A 23861-nucleotide genomic window follows, 5' to 3' on the forward strand; every position below is an offset into this window, starting at 1 on the left:
TAGGTTACACTGCTTGCATTTGTTAGGTAAAGTCCCTTTCATAATGCTTTCTTTTAATGTACTTAATGTTCTTAATCTTGGTACTGTGAAAAAGTTTATAGCCATAATAAAGGCATCTTAATGTTTTATTGTCTTTTTTTTTAAGAACGAAGCCCTACAATATAAATAAAAACTATCTTTTGGGGCAGGAAAATAGACTTGTTTTTTGTTAACATTTTTTTTCTCATTAAATATTGCCTCTGAAGCCAGGTACAGTGCCTCACATTGTGAGCCAGCACTTGGGCCAGCCTAGGCTACATAATAAGAGCCTGTCTCTACAAAAAAGTTTTCCAAAAATTAGCTGGGCATAGTAGCATGCTGATTTAGTCCCAGCGACTTGGGAGGCTGAAGCAAGAGGAATGCTTTGCCTTGATCTCAGGAGTTTGAGGCTTCAGTAAGCTGGATTATATCATTCTCTGTATTCCAGCCTGGGTGACTGGGCAAGACCCTATCTCTAAGAAAAAAAAAAAAAAATCATCTCAGAGAAATGGAGCAAGCCAAATGAAGAACATTCAAAATAGCAGTACCCTATATCTCAGATTTAGCCACTGTAAGAATTTTGTTGCATAACATAAAATATTTTTGTATGTATAAAAATAAATATTTCCAAAAATAAAATTTTAAAAGATAAATGAATATATTATTGAAAGAATTATTTTATTAAGGCAATCACTTTATTAAGACAACTATTAAGGGGGAGACCCTGCCGCCCCACTGACCTTGATAAATGTGGTTACAATTCTAAGCTAGCATCTACAACAGATTTTTCTAACCACAGAAATTAATCCACAAGATAAACTGTATAGATTTTTTTTTAAAGGTTATAGATTCAACTTTGAACCCTTGATTCTAAAGTTATTTGAAATCTGAAATCTGTTTTTTAATGTTTTTTATTGTAATTGTTGAACAGCTTTATTGAGGTATAGTTTACATATCATATAATTCAGTCATTTTAATGTGTAATTCAGGCTAGGCGTGATGGCTTATGCCTGTAATTCTAGCACTCTGTGAGTCCAAGGTGGTTGGATTGCCTGAAGTCACAGGTTCGAGACCAGCCTGAGCAAGAACAAGGACCCCCCCACACCAAATCTCTAAAAATAGTTGGCTGTTGTGGCGGGTGCCTATCGTCTCAGCTACTCAGGAGGCTGAGGCAAGAGGATCACTTGAGCCCTAGAGTTTGAGGTTGCTGTGAGCTAGGATGCCATGACACTGCTGAGGGCAACAAAAGGAGACCCTGTCTCAAAAAAAGAAATGTACAATTGAGTGTTTTTTTAGTATAGTCATAAAGTTGTGTAGCTGTCATCACAATTTTAGAACATTTCATCTCCCTAAAAAGAAGCCCTGTCCCTATTAGCAATAACTCTGTATTTTTCCTTAACCCTCCCCCTACTGGCCCTAGGCAACCATTAATCTACTTTGTTTCTGTAGATTTACACATTCTGGACGTTTCATATAAATTCAGTTAAACACTATGTAGTTCTTTGTTACTGGCTTCTCTTACTAAGTATAATGTTTTCACAGTTCGTCCAGGGTGTATCAATATTTCATTTTCAAGGCTGAATAATATATTGCATTGTATGAGTACATACCACATTCTGTTTATCAGTTGATAGACATTTGAGCTGTTTCCCCTTTATTACTATTAGTAATAATGCTGTTATGAACAGTCATGTACAAGTTTTGATGTGATATGTGTTCTCCTTGTTCTTGGGCATATACCTAGAACAGAATTGCTGGGTAATAAGGTATCAATGCTTGACATTTTGAGGAACTTCCCAACTGTTTTATAGAATGGCTGCAACATTTTACAATCCTACCAGCAATGTAGGAGAGGATTCCAGTTTCTCAACATACTCCCCAACATTCGTTGTTTTCTATTTTTATATTATAGCTGTTATAGTAGGCTTGAAGTAGCAATTTATAACAGTTTTGTTTTACATTTTCAACCTAATATTTTTTACATAGAAACTGGGATTTAGCATACACAAAATAGAAAATACTGTCAGTATTAAAGTAGGATTTTTAAATAAACTGTGGTAGATCATAATAGTTCTGAGGTTTTTTTGTTTTTTTCACCTCTTAAATCTAACCTCTTAAGCTAACTTGAGAAATTTATACTTCTCTTTGCAGTCAGCTCCCTCAGACAAACAAGAGCGATTAAATCAGACCATTAAAAAAGGAAAAGTCAAGAGTATTGATCTACCTATTCAGAGTAGCCTGTGTAGACAACTGGGCCAAGATGTTCTCAATAGCTACATTGAAAATGAGGTATGTAAGTCTTGAGTTGTTATTGGAAAAGGTGGTAGTGTATTCTGAAATTTTGTAGAAGTCAATGATTATTTCCAAAATTCGGGGAACTAGTCCATAACTCCTAAGGAATCATATGTTACTGCACTATTTTTGACAGAATACTGAGTTATATTAATGTCCTATATACAGTGTAGATTTCATCTTAGTTATGTGAAAAACATGGATTACCTACTTTGTAGGGAAAAGCCTTCCTGAGACTAATGATTCTTACCCCCCTTTTATTTAATTTTAACAGTAGCACCCAAATATACACGTGGAGAACTAACAGCTCCCTTCTTCTGCCATGTTGTTGTGAAAGATTCAGTCTATTCAGAATGTTCAAAGATTCATCTGTCTGTTCAAAATATTCTCTGACTTCTATTAAATGTTACGTAAAATCTGTTGTCAATCTTGACATTTTCTTACATGTTCTAATCTATTTACATATTTAATTTTACAGTAACTTGGAGAAATGAGTTTTGTTTATTTACTAGTAGCTATATAAGATTTAATTTATAGTATTAAAATTTTCTAAGTGGTGGTTTGTAATTTCTAAAATTTTGGCTAAGATTAGAAAAGGTTAGTCTTCTTTGAAGTGTCCCATATTCTACCATCTGCTGTATATTACTGTATCATAGATGGTGGGGGCTGGGCACAGTAGCTCACTCCTATAGTCGTAACACTCTGGGAGGCCTTCAGGTGTGTGGATTGCCTGAACTCAGGAGTTCAAGACCAGCCTGACCAAGAGCAAGACCCCATCTCTAAGAATAGCTGAGCCTTGTAGTAGGTACCTGTAGTCCCAGCTACTTGGGAGGCTGAGGCAAGAGGATCACTTGAGCCCAAGAGTTTGAGGTTGCTGTGAGCTATGATGCCATGGTACCCTACCAAGGGCAACAAAGTAGAACTCTGTCCCAGAAAAAAATGAGAGATTTTGACTTTACAATGCTTGTTTTTTTAGTACCTCCCTGTATCACCTATTCATTAATTATAAAGGCTATATTTTGTGTGAAGCAAGCATAAGCATTCCTGGAAATCCTGAATAATTCAGAATTTTTATGTCTTGAGACTAATTTTCCCTAAGGAATGAATTGTTAGGGAAAATTTTCTGTATGAGATTTTCCTTAATTTTTGATTGTCTCACTATTTTAGATTTGCAAATGTTAATGCATACGTTTATTTTAAGCTTTAAAGTGCCATTTAGCAATTTGTCCAAGTAATAAAATCTTCAGATTCTTTATTTTCTGTTGATCACAGTAGTAATTTTTGCTAACATCTTCAAACACTTTGGTATCCTTTTTGACCCTCAAACCTATGAAGTATAGATTCTGTTAAAGATCAACGTTTAACATATGAGTAAACTGAGGCTCAACAAGTAGACTGTACGTATCACCGAGGGCCAAAGAATAACCTTTGAATTTGGATCCAGGTGATTATCTCCAAGACCTCAACATCACAACTACTATATTACATCCTCTCTCAAAGCTAACATTAATTCAGCACCAATTACGTGCTAGGCACTGTACTAAATATTTTACATGAATTGTATCAACCTTATTAACAGCCCTGTGAAGAAAACAGAATTATGTTCTCTGTTTTAGGATAAGAAAACTGAGGATAGGTAACTTTCCTGCTATTTCTAGCTAGTAAATGGGGAACCTAGGACTTAAACTCGAGTATGTATATATTTTGTTTTGTTTTTTATCAGCTATATTGAGATATAATTTATATACATGCAATTCATTCAGTGGATCTTGTTATATTATTATTGTTTTAAATTGTGGTAAAAAGTATATATCATAAAATTTGCCGTTTTAACCATTTTTAAATGTACAAGTCAGTGGCATTATTTACACTGACAGTGTTGTACATCTCTCACAACTGTCTATTTGCAAAATTTTATCTTCCAAACAGAAACTCTGTAATAACTCATTTATTCCTCCCTTCTCCCAGTCCTCAGTAAACTCTAATCTACTCTCTGTCTTTATGAATTTGCGTAGTTTAGATAACTCATGTAAGTGGAATTACACAACACTTGTCCTTTCATGTCACTGTATATATGATTTTTCTTGGTATAACAGTTTTAAGATTCATCCACGTTTTAGCATGTATCAGAACTTCATTCCTTTTTAAGACTGAACAATATTACATTCCTTGTTAATGCATTTTCTTTATCCATTCATCTGTTAATGCATACGTGGTTTGTTTCTGCTTTTTTGGCTATTGTGAATAATGCTACAGAGAAAATTGGCATACAAATACCTGTTCAAGTCACTGCTTTCAGTTCTTTTGTGTATATCCCTAGGAGTGAAATTTCTGGGTCAGGAACAAAATTGGAATTCTGTGTTTGGCTTTTTTTTTTCCCCCCCATTTTTTTTTTTTTTTAATATTGTTGGGGATTCATTGAGGGTACAATAAGCCAGGTTACACTGATTGTATTTGTTAGGTAAAGTCCCTCTTGCAATCATGTCTTGCCTCCGGAAGGTGTGACACACACCAAGGCCGCACCCCTTTCCCTTCTTCCCTCTCTCTGTGTTTGGCTTTTTAAGGAAATTACCAAGCTGTTTCCTATAGTGGGTGCAGCATTGTACATTCCCACCAGCAGTTACAGGTTTCAGTTTGTCTACATGGTCATGAATACTTATTTTCCACTTTTTTTTTTTTTTTAACTGTAATCCTAGTGAATACAAAGTAGTTACATCATTGTGGTTTGATTTGATCTTTCCTAATGTATGTTCTTATGTTAGCTAATCTGAAATTTTTTGAATAGGGGAAGATGATTATGCAGGATAAGTTAGAGAAAGAAAGAAACGATGCTAAAAATGCTGTTGAAGAATATGTATATGATTTTAGAGACAAGCTGGGCACTGTCTATGAAAAATTTATCACTCCAGAAGTAAGTCTATAGTTTATAATTTTTTATGAGAACTATTTAAATGTTTACTTGATCATGCTTAGTATAAATTATGTAAATAAATATACCAAAGTTATTATTGTTGTCAGTCTTGGTACATATGGAGATGGCTTTTAGTTATTTTTCAGATTATATAAGTATAGTGGAAAATATGTTTAGGACTAAGAAGTCAGAAAAATCTGAATGTTCAGTTTTTTTATACCTAGAAAGAATTTTGTCCTTCCTCAATAACTTTTTATTTCTAAGGAAAGTTTTTTTTAATTTTATTTTTCTTATTTGATAACTGGGTACCAAACTAAGTAAAGCATTTTTAAACAGTACCTCTTAAATGTATAACTAGGACTTGAATAAACTGTCTGCAATATTGGAAGACACAGAAAATTGGCTTTATGAAGAAGGAGAGGACCAACCTAAACAAGTTTATGTAGATAAGCTTCAAGAACTAAAGGTAAAGTTTTAAAAGTCTATGTTACTGTTGAATAAAACATTAAATTTTCCTAAAAATTATGGTGTAAGAACTCAGTGTAATGCTTTCTGTTATTTTGTTGTTGCTGTTGACAGATAAAATTTGTATATATTTATGGTATACAACATGATGTTTTGATACACATACACATTGTGGAATGGCTAAAGAAAACTACTATGTGCATTATCTCACATACTTAATCTTTTTATTTGGTGAGAACAGTTAAGATTCACTTTCAGAAATTTTCAAATATACAGTATATTGTGACTGACTAACTGTAGTCAACATGATAATGCAGTAGATATCTTGAACTTATTCTTCCAACTGAAATTTTGTGTCCTTTAACCAATATCTCCCTGCAGCTCCTAGTAATCATCATTTTATTCTCTGCTGCTATAAGTTCAACTTTTTAAAATTCCTTTTGTAAAGGAGATCATATATTTCACTTAGCATATTATCCTCCAGGTTCCCAGTTGTCCCAAATGACAGAATCTTTTTTTTTTTTTTTAAGGCTGAATAGTATTTCATTGTGGACATACCACATTTTCTTTATCTGTTAGCTCATGGGTGGACACTCGAATTGATTATGTATCTTGGTTATTGTAAATAATGTTGCAGTCAACATGGGTATGCAGGTATCTGTTAGGCATGCTGATTTTATTTCCTTTGGATATATACCCAGTAGTGAGATTGCTGGATCTGTTTTTAATAAGTATGTAAAAATTACTAAAAGATGTTTAAGAGGAAATGTTTCTATTTAATTTTAAAATGTTTCTCTTTAATTTTAAAATTTTAATTTTAAATTAAAAGCATTTTAATTTAAATGTTTAATTAAATTAAATTAAACATTTAATTTTAAATGTTTCTCTTTAATTTTAATTTTGAGAGGTGAGCAGTGCGACTTGATAATTGAAATCAAATAATTTATAATTGTGTATGTGATACTTAGATACAAATGTTTAGGAGATGATCACAATGTTACTTTTATACATGCTATATATTCCTGGGATGTTTTTAAGAAGTGATGAAATTATCAACTTGACCCCTTATCCATTAGAAGTGTCACCCTTCCTCTGTTTCTTTCACCTTCACTGTTCAGTGCTGGGGAGTAGTACCACACTGGCCTGTTGTATTTTCTCAGTACAATTAATGTGGACACCTGACCAGCCAAGGACTTCAAAAATAGCAGCCCTATTCTTGAAGTTGAATGTCTTCTCAAAAAGAAATAAGGAGACTTGGCCATAGGTTTCCATTTTCTAGGTCAAAGTGTGATTTTAAGGAAAGTCCACTATTGATTCCCTTCTCTCATGTTTGCTACCCACCCCTCTCCGACCTGAAAAAATATCCCAAAGAGATTAAAAAGTATAAATTGAAAGGATGCAGGGGAATTTCAGTCATTCCTTCTTAGATGTGGTTCATAGTTCTTTAATATGCACATGAATTACCTGAGCTCTAATTGAAATGCAGATTTTGATTCAGTGGCTATGAACTGGGCCCATGATTCTGCATTTTTAACAAGCTTCTAAGAGATGCTGGTGATCCCTGAATCATTGTTAGAGTAGCAAGAGATTCATAGATGCTAAATGATAACATTAACAAGGATTTTTAGAGTATGGAAAAAGGCAGCCCTTTAGAACTTGGGATAGGTGGGAAGAAGGGTGGGTGTGCAAAGGAAGTTCCTCAAAAGAGAAGTTAATATCTTTTTTAAAATTACCTTCATGCCAATGAATTATTTCCAAGAGAAATAATTAGCACTATAGTAGAAATCTAAGTTTTACCATATTTTATCTTCTTAGTGGTTTTACTCCCCATTTCCCTAAGAGAAATGTACATATTTTAAGCCTTGAGAATATAGCCAAGTAGCTAAATCCAGTAGAACAACTGAAAATCCCAGCAGCTCCTAACATGGATTCTTTTGCCTCAAATATATGAGTAGCCATAGAAATAAATGTTACAGAAATTTTCATAGATTTTAGTTTTCTTTTTTGAGATGGCCTTTAAAAATTAATCAGTACTTCCCTTTCCAAAACATTTAAACAAAAAAAAATATATAGTGTACGTAGACCACATGGCATATGGTATCCTGGAACAGATCTAAGTGAAATCTGGATAAAGACTGGAGTTTAGGTAATAGTAAGGCGTCAGTGTTAATTTCTTAGTCTTGACAAATGAACTGTAAGATGAGAGAAAAGCAGTGAGAAGTGTCTCTCTCTCTGTTATATCCTTTTAACTTTACTGCAAATCTAAAATTATTCTATAACAAGTTGCTTTTTATTAATATATAAAAAGGATTTAAAAGAAAATAGTTATTTCTTCCTTCCCAAAGGAAAATAGTTATTTCATCGTAATGTGCTTCCCTTCCCAAAGTTTAGTGCCTGTTTTAAAATTTGGAAACTCCCAATCAGAGCATCTGAAGGAAGGGAAAGCTACACTTAAAATGGAGTACACATTTTAAAATAACAATATTAAATCTAATATAAATAATACTCAATAGATACTGTCAGGAAGTCCCAGTATTATGTGCATATAAAAAGTTACATTATGCATTATTTAAACCAAGTTTAAATCCATCACTCTGTATGCAGCAATCCTTATCATTTTGTTATTTTACTAACTTTATAAAGTTTTAACACCCAGCTTTTTGTTTTTTTGTTGTCAGGGAATCATTGAGGATACAGTGCAGCAGGTTATACTGCTTGTGTTTGCTAGGTGAAGTTCCTCTGTTAATAGTGTCCTGCCCCCAAGAGGTGTGTCACACAGTGGCCCCAACCCCCCTTCCCTCCTTACCTCTCTCCCTCCCTCACTCCACTTCCCCCCACTATGTACTAGCATCAATTGTCCTCAATTCAGAATTGAGTCATTGGATTCTTGTTTCTCCATTCTTGTGATGCTTTACTAAGAAGAATGTATTTCAACTCCATCCAAATTAATACAAAAGATGTAAAGTTGCCATCCTTTATAGTGGCTGTATAGTATTCCATGGTATAACATATACACATCTTGTTAATCTATTCCTGGATTAGTGGGCATTTAGGTTGTTTCCACAATTTGGCACTTGTAAATTGAGCTGCAATTAACAGTCTAGTGCAAATGTCCTTATGGTTAAATGATTTTTTTTCTTCTGGGTAGATCCCCAGTAATGGGATTACAAGATCAAATGGGAGGTCTAGTTTGAGTTCTTTGAGGGTTCTTCATACTTTCTTCCAAAAGGGTTATATTAGTTTGCAATCCCACCAGCAGTGTAAAATTAACACCCAACTTATAAGGAACTGCAATTTCAATTGGTATTTTGGATTTGAAAATAATCAAGAGGTAATCTAGATAATGAGGAAAAAATAAGACAGAAGTTAAGCATCCTTGTATAGGATTGCAAAAATAGCCACTGTAAGAAAAAAAGGAGGAGGGGCGGCACCTGTGGCTCAAAGGAGTAGGACACTGACCCCATATACCAGAGGTGGTAGATTCAAACCCGGCCCCAGCCAAAGAAAAAAAAAGGAAGAAAAGAAAGGGGAATATATTTTATTTAATCTGGCCATCTTTCTATTTGTCATCCTGTAAGAGACAAAGTTTTCTGCTAAAACTCAATCTTTTTTAAATATTTATGTTAACAGAAATATGGCCAGCCTATTCAAATGAAGTACATGGAACATGAAGAGAGACCAAAAGCTTTAAATGACTTGGGAAAAAAGATTCAACTTGTTATGAAAGTGATAGAAGCATATAGAAACAAGGTATTGAATTCATAAAACCAGTTGAAGATGATGGTCTGTGTGTGGTACATGCAAAGGGTGGGGTAAATCTCAAAGAGTTCAAAGACTTCGTGTACTAAAACTTTTTATTAGAGAATTATCAGTATAGGATTCTGATATGTTTAAAATACAGTGAAAGTATGTGGCTTTTATCCTGAAACTATATTATAAATTAATCTAGTGACCCAAATCCCTTGTTTTTGTCTTAGAAATTTCCTTTTTGTATTTTCCTATATGAAAAACAGGTCTTCCGGATGGCGCCTGTGGCTCAGTGCGTAGGGCACTGGCCCCATATACCGAAAGTGGTGGGTTCAAACCCAGCCCCAGCCAAACTGCAACCAAAAAATAGCCGGGCATTGTGGCGGGCGCCTGTAGTCCCAGCTGCTTGGGAGGCTGAGGCAGGAGAATCCCTGAAGCCCAAGAGCTAGAGGTTGCTGTGAGTCCTGTGACATCATGGCACTCTACTGAAGGCAATAAAGTGAGACTCTGTCTCTACAAAAAAAGAAAAAGAAAAACAGGTCTTCCTGGACTTTTTTTTATCATGGGTCTCTTCAAGATTATTTTTTTCCTTGTTTTCCTTTTCTTTCAGCTTTTTTCCTTGTCTTCCAGTCCTTTAGTTATCCATAATCTCATTTACCCTTTCTTTGTGTAGAAGCATACTCAAATCTGTATTACCTTAACCTTTCCACTATCTTTAATCCTCAAATATGTAGTTACATAGATGGTATCTCCATTTGGATGTAACAATAAAATTTGACAAAATGAAGCTTACTGTTTTTTCCCTCTAAACCAGGTTTTAGCAGACTTTTTCTCTAAAGATACGAATAATATATAATATTAGGCTTTTTAGTTTTTACTGTGCCTGTACAGCTATTTGCCATTGTAGTGCAAATGACAGCGATAGTTTCCCATTGTAGTGCAAATGCATAGACAATATGTAAATAAATGGACATGGCTCTGTTACAAAAAACTTGATTAAAAAATAGTCAGCTAGTTGAATTTGGCCCATGAGATAAGTTTGCTGATTCCCTTTTTTTTTTTTTCAGTACCAATAAGTCTTTATTTATTCATTGTCTTTTCCCAGGGAAAGTAGAAGGGAGGGGAAAGAGTCAGCGTGTGTGCTACAAAATGATTAGAAAATGGGAAAAGAAGTACCCAGTACAGCAAAATCAACCATCAAATAAACACACCCCAGGATGGGGTCACCAAAGCCCAAGGGGGCTCAGTCTCCTGCAGTTCAGGAATGAGAGGAAGGGATCAGAAAAAGAACACACACGTATAGGCTTTCCTACCCTTCCTCCCCATAAATTCAAGATTTCACACAAAGCTTTGGTTTCTAGCAGTGAACATGGAATTACATTCGTCTGTCTCCTATTAATCAATCTTGTGGCCACTTTGACGTAAGTTTCTTGCACCTGTATAAAAGTTCTGAGTGACTTGGATATACATTCATAATCCCTTGCTTGGTCTCCTAATTTAATAAAATATTCATTGTAGTCCCCCGGTTTTATCATTAATGAATTAGTGGGCAGGAAAGACAAGCACTAGAAATATTCAGGCATGGCTATCATAGCAATAACTTACATTTTTCAAGCACTAAATGAATTTTAAGCCCTTAACATGGACTGTCACATTCTATTCTCACCAGAATATATTCCATAAAAAAGTTAATACTATTATCTTCATTCTACTTGTAAGAAAACTGAAATGCTTAAGCAAGTTGAAGATGACACAAGTAGTTAATGATGGAATCTGAATTCAAACCTAAGCAGTCTGACATCAACCTTCAAACTTGCAGCAACTGTATTGTTTTCCTTTACACAATGTGGAAAAAGGTTATTTATATTATAAATAATAGATCTGTGAGTTGTGTAGAACAGAAATTGCAATCCAGCCAGTCTAAAGGAAAAATCCAGATAACTGATTGTAAACATGACTGCTGATAAATCAGTGTTCAAATTGTCCTTATAGACATAAATAGAATGTAGTCATAATGGAAAAATCAGAAGGAACAGCAGATGACTGAAAATACCAGGAATATTTTAAATCTAGTATAATTAGTGGTAGTCCGTTGCTCCCCAGGCTTTTAGCTATCATCTTGAGTGTGCTAGTTTAAGACTATCCAAAGTAAAGCAAGACTTCAATTATGCTCAAGTAGCTTTTGCCTTTTTATTATGTGCCAGACTGTTTTCTAGATGCTAAAACCATAGCAGCAAACAAAACATTAAACCTGTTTTTAACATCCTTCAGTGGGGAAAGGTAGATAATATGTTACTACAAAGTGTGTTCGAAAAAGATATGGAGGGTGGCACCTGTGGCTCAGTGAGGAGGGCACCAGCTCCATATACCAAGGCTGATGTGTTCAAACCCGGCCCCGGCAAACTGCAACAAAAAAATAGCCAGGCATTGTGGCAGGTGCCCGTAGTCCCAGCTACTCAGGGGTTGAGGCAAGAGAATTGCCTAAGCCCGGGAGCTGGAGGTTGCTGTCAGCTGTGATGCCACAGCACTCTATCAAGGGTGACAAAGTGAGACTCTGTCAATAAAAAAAAAAAGATATGGAAAGAGTAAGGACTACCAGAGGTAGAGGCAGTTTGTCAGAGAGACATTGAGACTAATAAGCTGGCATACATGTCAGAAGAAGAATGAATGAAGGAGGTAAGGTGTCACGATGTATGAAGAGAAATGTTCTAGGAAAAGAGATTAGCAGTTGCAAAAAAACCCAGGGGAGAACATGTTAGAAAAACAGCAAGAAGGCCCAGTGTGGCTTAAATAGTGGGAAAAGATATAGCAGTTGTCCTATCATAAACAGCCTCATTACCATAAAAGTTCAGGTTTTACTCTGAAATGGAAAGCTATTGAAGGTTTTTGCGCATAGGAAAATCAAAATCACCTTTTGATTTTCTAAAAGGTGTCAAAGTTGCTAGGTGTGGTGGCTCAAGCCTATAATTCTAGCACTCTGGGAAGCCAAGATAGGTGGTGACAATAGAAATCTATTGAGCTCAAGAGTGAGAGGTTGCTGTGAGCTATGATGTCATAGCACTTTACCCAGGGTCACAGAGTGAGAAATAAATAGTTTGAAAGTAGCGAGATTGTTAAGACATTATTAGAATAATACAAAGTAAGAAACAATAGGAACTTGAACCTAGATAGTGGAGGAGAAAGTAGTCATCAAATTTTTGTATGTATTTTGAGAGTAGAGCTTATATGGTTTGCTGATAGATTTGATACAAGTATATCAGAAAGAAAAGTAAAAAACAACTCCAAGGATTTTGACCTGGAAGAATGAGGTTTCCATTTACTGAGATGGGGAAACTGGGAAGAGTATGTGAAAACATAATTAGAAGTTTGAAACATAGGTAGGCATTTTACAAAGTTGAAATTGGATATAGTTGAAGGTTCAGGGAAGCAGTTCGGGTTAGTGGATTTTTAAAAGCATGTAGTAGATGAGTGGAGATGAACTAGCCAAAGGAAACTTAAGTAATCTGTGAAATAGGAAGAAATTCTAAGAAAATAGGCCTACCTAGAAACTTAGTCAACGGATGATAGATAAATAATTTGTAATCTCATAAGCAGAAAGAGGGCTTTGGTACCAGAGGAAGCTTTCTGGTTTTAAAAATGACATATCCATCTTCCCATTTCTCTGACTTTGAAATATTCTTTCATTGTCGTTGCATTTATTTTTTATATTGTATTTCTGTCCCGGTTCTGCAACTACCAATCTAAACCATGACTTCTTAGGCCATGTCCTTTATGTGGCAGCTTCAGTTCTTTTTTTGAGACAGAATTTTATTATGTCATTCTCTTTAACAAAAACTTACCATATGCTATTGGCCAGGCGTGGTGGCTCACGCCTGTAATCCTAGCACTCTGGGATGCTGATGTGGGTGGATTGCTTGAGCTCAGGAGTTGGGAGAGCATCCTGAGCAGGAGCCAAGACCCTGTCTCTACAAAAAATAGAAAAACTAGACAGCTGTTGTGGCAAGTCCCTGTAGTACCAGCTACTCGGGAAGCTGAGGCAAGAGGATCTTTTGAGCCCAAGAGATTTAGGTTGCTGTGAGCTATGATGATGCCGTGGTTCTCTACCCAGGGTGACAGAGTGAGAAGGTGTCTAAAAAATAAAATAAATAAATAAAAAGAATTTACCATATGCTCTTGTATATTCAGAATTTTCTGTCTAGCTTGCTATGTGCTACTCATTTTATTTCTCATTATTCTATAACAAATTCCATCCCATTGCTGCTGCTTTTGTGTGTTTGGTTTTTGGCTAAGTGCTTTTCCCTTGAATAGTCTCTACCAGTCATTCTTTTCTAAATGTGATTTCTTCATAAAGCCTTTCCTTTTAAAATGCACACCAATTTTTATCTTTTCTCCTGTTCTCTTCAATTCTGTTACATTTGTATTTGGTTTCTTCACCTGAGTACATAGTATATGGGAGATATATAGTCAATATGAGTATAAATCTTTTAAGCAGAAATTATCAAAGAACTAGTGATAACTGAAAAATCATTAAGTTAAATTTTTCCTAACAGGATGAAAGATATGATCATTTGGATCCTGCCGAAGTGGAAAAAGTTGAAAAATACATCAGTGATGCCATGAGTTGGCTCAACAGTAAGATGAATGCACAAAACAAACTAAGTCTCACTCAAGATCCTGTGGTAAAAGTTTCAGAAATAGTTGCAAAATCAAAGGTAAGATACTTTAAAAAATTCTCTTGTTAATGGCTTCGAGGACTAAAATTTATTGAGAATGAAATAAAGCAGTGTGGCTTCTGACAGGTATTTTCAGACTTAGCACTCAGATGAAACTTCATAGTCTTCATTATAAGATTTTGCATTGTAAGCATTTTGTCTTTGACCTAGCTTGAAATGCATGGACTTCTATGGTAAAATCTTATTCTGAGATAAACTTTTCAGTTTAAAAAACAAGGCTAAAGAAAATGTCAAAAGTTGTGAAATATTACAAAAAACAGGAACAAATTTGTAATAAAAATAAACATAGAAGTAGAAAGAGTAAAGATAATTGAATAAACACTTGACAAAAGAAAAAAATACATTCAATAAGTATATGAAAAGGTGTTCATCTTCATCAATAATCTAAGAAATGCAAAATTTTTTTTATTTGTTGGGGATTCATTGAGGGTACAAGAAACAAGGTTACACTGATTGCAAGAAACGCAAAATTTTTATACCCATCTGATTTGGTTGTGTTTCCATTTACAATCATTGTCATAGTTGTCAAGGGTGTGCAGAAATGGATGCTCTTCCTGAGCAATTTGATTAAATTTGTTGCAACTTTCCTGGCACATTGTGTCAGAATATGTATAGAAATTTAAAGTGAGTATACCCCTTAACCCAGAAATTCAGAAATTCATCCTAGGCCAGGTGCCAGAAATTTAGAAATTCATTCTGGTCCGGGCATGGTGGCTTATGCCTGTAATCCCAAGTACTTTGAGAGGCCGGGCCAGGTGGATTGCTTGAGCTCATGAATTCAAGACCAACCTGAGCAAAAGCAAGACCCCAGCTGTACTAAAAATAGAAAAACTGAGGCAAGAGGGTCGCTTAAGCCTGCGTTGGAGGTTTCTATGAGCTATGATGCCATGGAACTCCACAGGGCAATAGCTTGGGACTCTGTCTCAGAAAAATAAAATAAATGAAATAAAAAAATAGAAATTCATCATCCTAAATTGATAATTGCACAAGTGCAAGCAGATAAATACTCTTGCCTATCAAAGCAAAAACTAGAAGCAACCAGTTCATCAGTAGAGTAAACTAGTATAAATAAATTGATGCATACATACAACATTGAGCATCCACTAAATATACTTTTAGATGTAAAGCTCAGCTGTTTTCAAAAAATAACGTTAGTGCATACATTTTATCATTTTATTAAAAATCATTATATAAGGGTGGTGCTTGTGGTTCAAAGGAGTGGATGCCGGCCCCATGTGCCGGCGGTGGCGGGTTTGAACCCAGCCCCGGCCAAAAAAAGAAAAAAAAAAAATCATCATAGGCCCAGCACCTGTGGCTCATGTGGCTAAGGTGCCAGCCATATACACCTGAGCTGACGGGTTCTAATCCAGCCCAGGCCCACCAAACAACAATGACAGCTGCAACCAAAAAATAGCTGGGCGTTATGGTAGGTGCCTATAATCCCAGCTACTTGGGAGGTAGAGGCAGGAGAATTGCTTGAGCCCAGGAGTTGGAGGTTGCTGTGAGCTGTGATGCCACCGCATTGTACCCAGGGTGACAGCTTGAGGCTCTGTCTCAAAAAAAAAAAAAAAATTATATAAATGTTTAAAATTTTCAATTTATGAAATAGGTATTAACATAATTCTCATAGCAAAGCAGTAGTCATAATTTAAAGGAAAAATTAAAAATTATTCCTGCCAAAGTAAACTACATGTAAATTATAAGGAAATAAGTTAGATTAAAAAAAAATTGTTAAAAAAAAATTAGCAGTTTCTGATTGCCATAGACATGCATTAAGCCCAGAAGCTAAATCTTTCATGAGGCATTTGAAGAGACAGTTGGTTATCTAGCTGAGCTAACATAAATTCAGGAATCTGAAATTATGTGAAAATTTAGAAAAATAATATGGAATTTAAAAAGTTAACGGTAATTTGTAACTTTTTTTTTTTTTTGTGGTTTTTGGCCAGGGCTAGGTTTGAACCTGTCACCTCCAGCATATGGGACCGGCGCCCTACTCCTTGAGCCACAGGCACCACCCCAATTTGTAACATTTTTAATATAACCAATTTCCTTGTGTCTTTAGGAACTGGATGATTTCTGTAACCCCATCATTTATAAACCTAAACCAAAAGTAGAAGTTGCTGAAGACAAAGCAAAAGCTAATAGTGAACATAATGGACCAATGGATAGACAGAGTGGAACTGAAACTAAACCAGATACAGCAAAAGACACCTCACAGCATACTAAATCTTCTGGCGAGATGGAAGTGGAATAAGTCTTAATTTTATCTTCGCATAATTGAAACAGTGAAAACAACCATAAGGTCCATTCTTCTTTTACATCTGGTACATACAACAGATGTTCAGTTGTTCTTAACCACTTTTTGTCATTTGTTTTTTGGAGTAGTTTTGAAGAGTGTTTTATATTGAGTGCACTTCTGTTCATTTCCATTGCTGTTGTTTATTTGAAGCTTTAGCTGAATATAGATTTACAAGTCAGTTTAAGCTTTCTTGACGTATTTTATAGCAAACATTTAGGATTGGAATGTAGTTGGCAACAATCTACCTTATTTAAAGCTTCCACTTGGATAAACCTCAGTTCCTTTATTCAGAAAGGGATGAAGTATTGCACTATTGTTGCAGAAACACAGATTTAATTGCATTGTTATTTTGAAAAACAAAAATTGAAATTGATGGGGTTGAAAGCCGCTGAAGCACTGACCTTTTTCTACTTATTGTATTGTTTTAATTTAAATGTTAAAACAAATAAGAGGTTCTTTGACAAATTAGTCCATCTCATTGATGTACCATGAGAACTCCAAAGCTTTGTTGTCATCACATGAATGAAATAAATCACACTTGTAAGGGAAAATGCACACTTTTATGTTAAGATGACACCAGCAGTTTGTTGCTTTTATTAGTAATGTGGATTGATGTTTTCTCAGAGTAACTCGGTGTCTCTCATTTGAAACTTTTGATCTACTTGTCCTGAAGACCAGCTGCTGCTAAAATAATGCTAACCTAAAGATACAGAAGTCTTTGATGGAATTACCTTCATGTTATGGAGGAAATGCTGTTGACCTACTCAGACGTGCATCTGTGATGTTGATAGCCTTGTTTTAGTTAATATTTGTCTTAGTTTTCTTAATTGATTTTGTTAACAATACCTTAATACAAGGTAGGAAGAAATGGCACATTGTATTGCATTATATACATTTATCATTGATTTACCTAATGTTACAGAATACATAGACACTATTAAATAAGCAGTAATACTTGAAAAAGAGCTCTTATACCATAAGTGTTAGGAAATAGTGCTTGTAATAAATTTAAGTATGTTATTTGTCAACAGGCAAAATATAGAATGTTACATAGTGTTATATGATATGATGTGATTAAATTATAGTTTCTGCTGTTAATATTACCTTTTGAAACCTTGGCTCCGGTTTTAGTGCTTCTTATATATAAATGGGAGAAGGATCAGTAAATTTAAGAAATGTTAAGGACCTACTCTGTGCTTCATCACCAGACCTATTCACATTGTTCATTTCTGTCCAGAGGCCTTGAACCTAAGTATGGAAACAAACTGAAATGATGTTTCAAACTATAAGAGAAGGAGGCATAGACAAATGTATGGGCCCTTGTGTTCTTAATACCAATCAACTAGACTGACCTAGGTTAAAATTTTGAAAGGCTTATTTTTTCCCAAAGATAAATCTTTGTATTAAGAAGAATTAATACTGACTTTTCTTAAGTAGTAAAAATTGAGAGTATAATATCTTTAGGGATAGTCATTATTTCTTAAACTAGTTCTCTAAGAGAGATTTTGTTTCTACAATGTAGTCTGCACTGAATAGAGTGTATGGAGCCAGTGCATTTTGCGGGGATTTTTATTCAGCTTTTTGGGAGGAAGTGTCTCTTTTTGTAGTAAAAACAATTATATAGACCCAATATATTTTTAAATGTCCTTTAGTCTTTAAAACTATTTTTCTCTTAATGTTCTTAAAATGAAATGATTATATCCAGTAAGTGATAAAATACCTGTATCAGTTTTTATTTGTACGTTGAATATATAGATTGATTTCAGGAAAAGCATGAAGGTTGTGAAAGCAAATCTCTAACAGTGCAAGTAGGGACTTTATAGCTTTTGAGTTAAGACTCCCACCCCACTTGGTTAGGAGCTATGCCTCAGAAAATTCCTGGGAGTAATTGTGAGAACATCCCTTTCTATATCTGAATTGTCTAGGCTATCCTGACATTTTCGTTCCTGCTTTGAAGTCACCTTAGGTAGTTTTGTGTTTTCATCATATATATAACACCAATTTTTACAGTTATGTAACATTTCATTTAATAAGTTAGACTTCAAAGGTAACATGTACTTTTCCTACCCATTTATTCAATTTAAATGATAATTTCAAAAGTCATTTAATCTTATATATTGCTATTTATTTAATTTGTTAATGAAAAAGAATATAGTATTCTCCATTATACAGGGTGGCCATAAAGTTTGTGTGCAATTTTAATAGTTGTACAATCTACGAACTTTGTGGCCACCCTGCACAGTTTTGGATAGCTGTATGGTTCAGTCAAATTTTAATCTGCATTGAAATACACAAGACTAGACAAAAGATTTTTTCAAAATAAAAGGCTTCTATTTTAGAAGATACTTTAAAAGATGCATAGAAACCGTGCATAGTGGCATACATCTATGCTCCCAGCTACTTGGGAGGCTGAGGCAGGGAGGATTGTTCAACTTCAGGAGTTCAAAGCTGCTGTGAGTTATGAACACTTCTCTGCATTGCAGCTTGGGAGACAGGGTGAAGCCTCATCTAAAAAAAAAAAAAAATTATTGCATTCACAAAAAATGCATAAAAACAGCATTTTCTTATAGTAAGCAAAATAAGTATATCAGAAATAATCTAGAATGATTGACATAGATTAGTATACTGTGACTCAATGTAAATGATAGTTTCAAAAAACAGCTCTGGATAAAAAGTTGTACTGTTTATAAAAAAACAAAGATTATTAAACAATATAACAAAAAAAGTCTGTAATGATTTAATGCCTTAGCAGTAATAGAAAATTCTTAAGTTTTAGAAAAATTAGAAACAGTACCCCAAAGAATTTGGCTATTAGAAAAACAGATAAGGTTATAACAAGTTTAGTAGAAGAACTAAGGGCAAGAAGTAAAGGTTTCTTAGACCTTTTTTTTTTTTTTTTAATTTTGGTCAGTTCTTAGTATATTTGTGATCATTCCCTAGAGAGAAGTGATAGAAAAAGTGAATTTGGGCAATAAATAATGAATATAATGGCAGTTAAAACATTTTGTCTAGCTGGGTGTTGTGGCAGGCACCTGTAGTCCCAGCTAGTTGGGAGGCTGAGGCAAGAGAACTGCCTAAGCCCAAAAGCTGGAGGTTGTTGTGAGTTGTGACGCCATGGCCCTCTACTGAGGGTGACAAGTGAGACTCTGTCTCTTAAAAAAAGGGGAGGGTGGGGCGGCACCTGTGGGTCAAGGAGTAGGGGGCCGACCCCATATACCAGAGGTGGCAGGTTCAAACCTGGCCCTGGCCAAAAATTGCAAAAAAAAAAAACCCAAAAAACAATTTTGTCAAGGTTAACACATCTTTAACTGTTTTGAAGTAACTGTTTTTGAAAAATTATCTATATTCAAAGGTCAAATAGAATTTGAATACAGTGATTAAATTAGATGACTTCAGTTTAACCTAAAATGGATAGAACCATCTTTCCATTTTTATAAATTTTAAATGTAACAATGAGCCTGTAAACACTCCTTTTGGGTTTCCTATTGGTTTAATCATTCATATTTGGTAGTCCACAGTTATAGCCTTTGCATTAATTTTACATACCATGTAGTGATTCTTAAATATAACTTCATCTTTCTCAGTTTTTAGACGTTTACAGCAAAAAACTTTAAATCTTATTTTGTGGTTAAACTTCAAAAGTTTGGAATCATAAGCAGATTTGGGTTTTGTGATATTTGTGTAAAATGTAATGAGATGCATAGCTGATTGTATTGATACATCAATTAATATTTAAACTCTGGTGGCATTGATTAAAGAGAACCACTGACGACTTTTCAAGTGACATAGCAAACTAATCTTAAAGCAGTCAATTTCAGAAGATACTTTTTAATCAAAATAATGCCAGGTTACTGATACCTTTTGGGTTTTGTTGAGGTGTGATTTAATCTAAAGATTTTAAAATAATTCCCAGGAAGTACAAAGTCTTTCTTTTGATTAACAAAAATGTAATAAAGATCAAAGACGAAGACTCTTAACCCAAAGAAACTTTAGCTATTTAACTATCACAACTCTAATTAAAAATGCACTGAAATTGATACTCTTTTTCTATACTCAAGTTACCTAACAAGAGCTTTGGGTTTATAATACTACCAAATGTCTTTATTAATTTTTTTTTGCTATACTCAAGGTTAGTTATTTCAAACAATAAAAGAACACCTGGAATTTCTTAGGAGAAAAGGAGAAAATCTAAGTATCTATGGAAATAGTCAGTACTTACATGTGGTAATGGCTCCAGATCCCTAAGAATATAACCTCTAGTATATTGTTAGAGTAAGTATTGAAAGAAAAAAGCATGTTTGCTAAAGTACATTGTTAAATTACTTAACTTTTCAAGTCAGAGAAACAAAGCTAATTGAATCATTGAATATTTGTTTCAGTCTGTCAGGCAAGTCAAAATCCATAACAAAAAAAAATTTATAGTATGACCTTTGCTTTGCAGGCCCTAATTTAATGTCATCTCTTAAGTCACAGAATGATTACTAGGGAAATATATTGATACCTAAAATAAACTATCCTATAAAAAAGATCAGCAAAATTCAACATGTTTTAGATAGTTTAATTGCATAATAGCATATGAACTATAATTGCAAATGATTTTAGTCTTTCCTGTTCTTTTATGTATCCTCTTACCCAGTTCTAAACTTTCAAATAGTCATTGTTTTTCTCAAGTATATTTTGCTTTTTATTTTGTATTATTCTTTAAATATTTTCCATGGCTTTTTAAAAATAGTTTCACTGTTAACCTAATCACTTAGATAGGATACTTAGATAATTTTACTATCTTTGTTTCCTTTTTGATACTAAATCTTGCTGTTGAGAATCGTTAGGCTTTAAATTCATGAGAGATAAGCCATGTTATAAATTTCTTTATATAACGTCTCAAAAATTTTATAGTGTCATTGAGTAGAATATTTTTATATCCTGACCTTAGAATGATTTCATATAATTCTGGATCAAAATTGGTCAGTTCCGTGAGTACTGCCTGTTAAGTAAACAACATCCTTCATATTCAATCCAGATACCAATATGATAAAATAACAGTCAGGAAATTCAAAATAATTGTTAAAGGTTAGATACTTTTAGTTCTTTGGTGCTTTCTAATTATGTGCGTGTGTTATTTATGCATCTTCCTTTTTTAGTTTTCTAAATGTTTTACTTTGGAGGACTTGAGTTAAAATGCTCTTAAAATACATGAATCAACCCAGAATGTAGATGTTAGAATGTAATTAGAAGTGGTAATCTAGGTAAAGGAAGCTTTAAAGCTTTAAACTTCTATTATCTAGTGGCTCGGAAAGAGACTGACATTAAAAATGATTACCTTTCATATTTGGCAGGATGAAACCATTGTTGTTTAATACCATAATATATAGAAGCAGCTTTTCAATGAAATTACTATATGTTTAGTACTCATATTATGGCATCCAACTCATTTTTTCTTTTCTTCAACCATTATTAAAGTAATTTATGTACATAATGACTCTGACTCTAGTCATTAGTGAAAAGAACTTTAGTTCCTACTAGCTAATTACTTTTTTCCTTAAGAAAACTACACTTGATTTCTTGATTTCCCCATTTATTTTCAGTATAAACAGCCACCAGTGTAAAGCAGAAAAATGATAAGTGTGATGTCTATAAAAATAAAAATGAATTTTGCATGTAATACACCCTTAGCATCAATGAGAAGACGTAAGAATGGTTTGTGATGTTGGTAACATTATAGGAATATATCTTTGGCATATAATTGTGATTGACAAGCATATCCTTAAAATTGTTTACATATGGCAGTATCAAAGTATATAAAATATTTTCTATGTATGTAAGTTGCATCTTTCATACCAGTGAACAAGCAATAAGTACACTTCTTTTTTTGGATGGCAGCGCACATTGTCAAGAATCATGTAATTATAATAAATAACTGTCTACCTACTCCTTGAACCATGAATTTTGCAGATCTGAGATTTAATTTTCACATATTGAACTTCACTGATTTAATGATAGGGGACAGGTCATCATGTTAGTTTGCAAAAGTTTGCTTAGCAATGAGCGTTTTTAACCACCTAAATTGGCAAATTTTTCAAACCTGCAGATAATATTGACTATGAAAACTGTAGTAGTACTATGCCAGTGTGGAAAGGGTTGTAGAGAAACACTCCAGGAACAAGTGAATTTGAAGATTGCAGAAATTCTCAATAAGTAAACAGGGGAACTCTTTCACCCAGAGATTGTGGTAACATGTCCTTCTCTCTTTGATCCTACTGTTGCTGATTAAAAGGTGTCAAATAGCTTAGCATGTTGAGATAAGAAAATGTTTGAGGTCCGATGGTCCATATTAGAGCATTTAGTTCTTAATTTTTTAGGAGGTTGAACAACTTATGAAAATTTGAAGGATATAGATCTTTAATCCAGAAAAATGTTTATACCCCCATGGGCTTTGAGCCTTACAATGAAATGGAAATAAATACTTTACAAGTCTTCAAGGCCAAACACTTGGCTATCCATTTCTATTCATCTTTTTTCTGACTTTGAGAGAATTCGATTGTGCTTTTTAAAAATAATACAAACAAAGCTGTATTATCAAAGGTGATAAGTATACGCCTGAAAGGATTTGTGTATTGGTTTTAGAGATAGCATTTGAAGTTAAATGGGAAAGAATCTGTAATAAAGTTTACTATCTTGTAGTAAACTTGATAGTTGAAAGATTATATGTGGTTTATGGAGAGACTTCTTAAATGTAATGATGTGATGGTTAAAAATAAATTGATGGGAAAGGATATACTAAGAAAATGCCTGTTGAAGTGTGAAAAAGTTGATGAGATAAAATTTATTTTTAAGGTAAAGAAAGGGATGTTGGGATAAAGAGTAAGCTATCTTTTATAATAATAATTGGAGCTGTTTGCCAGGAGTATAACAGCTTTAAAACAACAGCCTCAAAATAATTGGCAGTGAGTTGTGGCCACCAAAAATAGGGATAGTTGCTAATAGGCACTAAGATTATAAAAGAATGGGGTAAAATGATTAAAAGCTGGATCTGATGGACTTACATAAACTTTGTCACTGAATTATTTAGGTAAAACTTCTCATGTATTCAACCAAAGAAAATCTCAATAAATACCAATGACCATTGTTCAGATTTTCAAATAATAGTATAGTAAAATTAGAAGTGACCTATGAAGTAGAGTGATTATGGTTAATGTATTATATATTTCCAAATATGTAAAATGTCCCTAACATATAAAAACGATATAGATGATAGGTGAACTATACCCTAAATACCCTGACTTTGATCATCATCATATACATTCTTTTTTTTTTTTTTTTTTCAGTTCTTCAGATGACTGGTCTGAAATATATTCACTAGACTACACTTTGTCTTTTGGTTAAGTCATGAGCTCCT

At 34.0% G+C, this 23861-nt stretch overlaps 1 protein-coding gene across 1 annotated transcript in view; it reads left to right on the plus strand.

The window, feature by feature from the left end:
- HSPA4L (heat shock protein family A (Hsp70) member 4 like) overlaps nt 1-23251 on the plus strand; it is a 55849-nt gene extending 32598 nt beyond the window's left edge. Inside the window, exons 14-19 of the mRNA XM_053577800.1 lie at nt 2170-2307; nt 5096-5221; nt 5580-5687; nt 9317-9436; nt 13984-14145; nt 16229-23251. Of these exons, the coding sequence (XP_053433775.1) occupies nt 2170-2307; nt 5096-5221; nt 5580-5687; nt 9317-9436; nt 13984-14145; nt 16229-16420 (846 nt within the window). The 3' untranslated portion in view covers nt 16421-23251. The remainder of the gene's footprint in view (nt 1-2169; nt 2308-5095; nt 5222-5579; nt 5688-9316; nt 9437-13983; nt 14146-16228) is intronic.
- The last annotated feature ends 610 nt before the right edge of the window (nt 23252-23861 follow it).

Source organism: Nycticebus coucang, chromosome 1 (genome assembly GCF_027406575.1).
Source record: "Nycticebus coucang isolate mNycCou1 chromosome 1, mNycCou1.pri, whole genome shotgun sequence".
Classification (NCBI taxonomy): domain Eukaryota; kingdom Metazoa; phylum Chordata; class Mammalia; order Primates; family Lorisidae; genus Nycticebus; species Nycticebus coucang.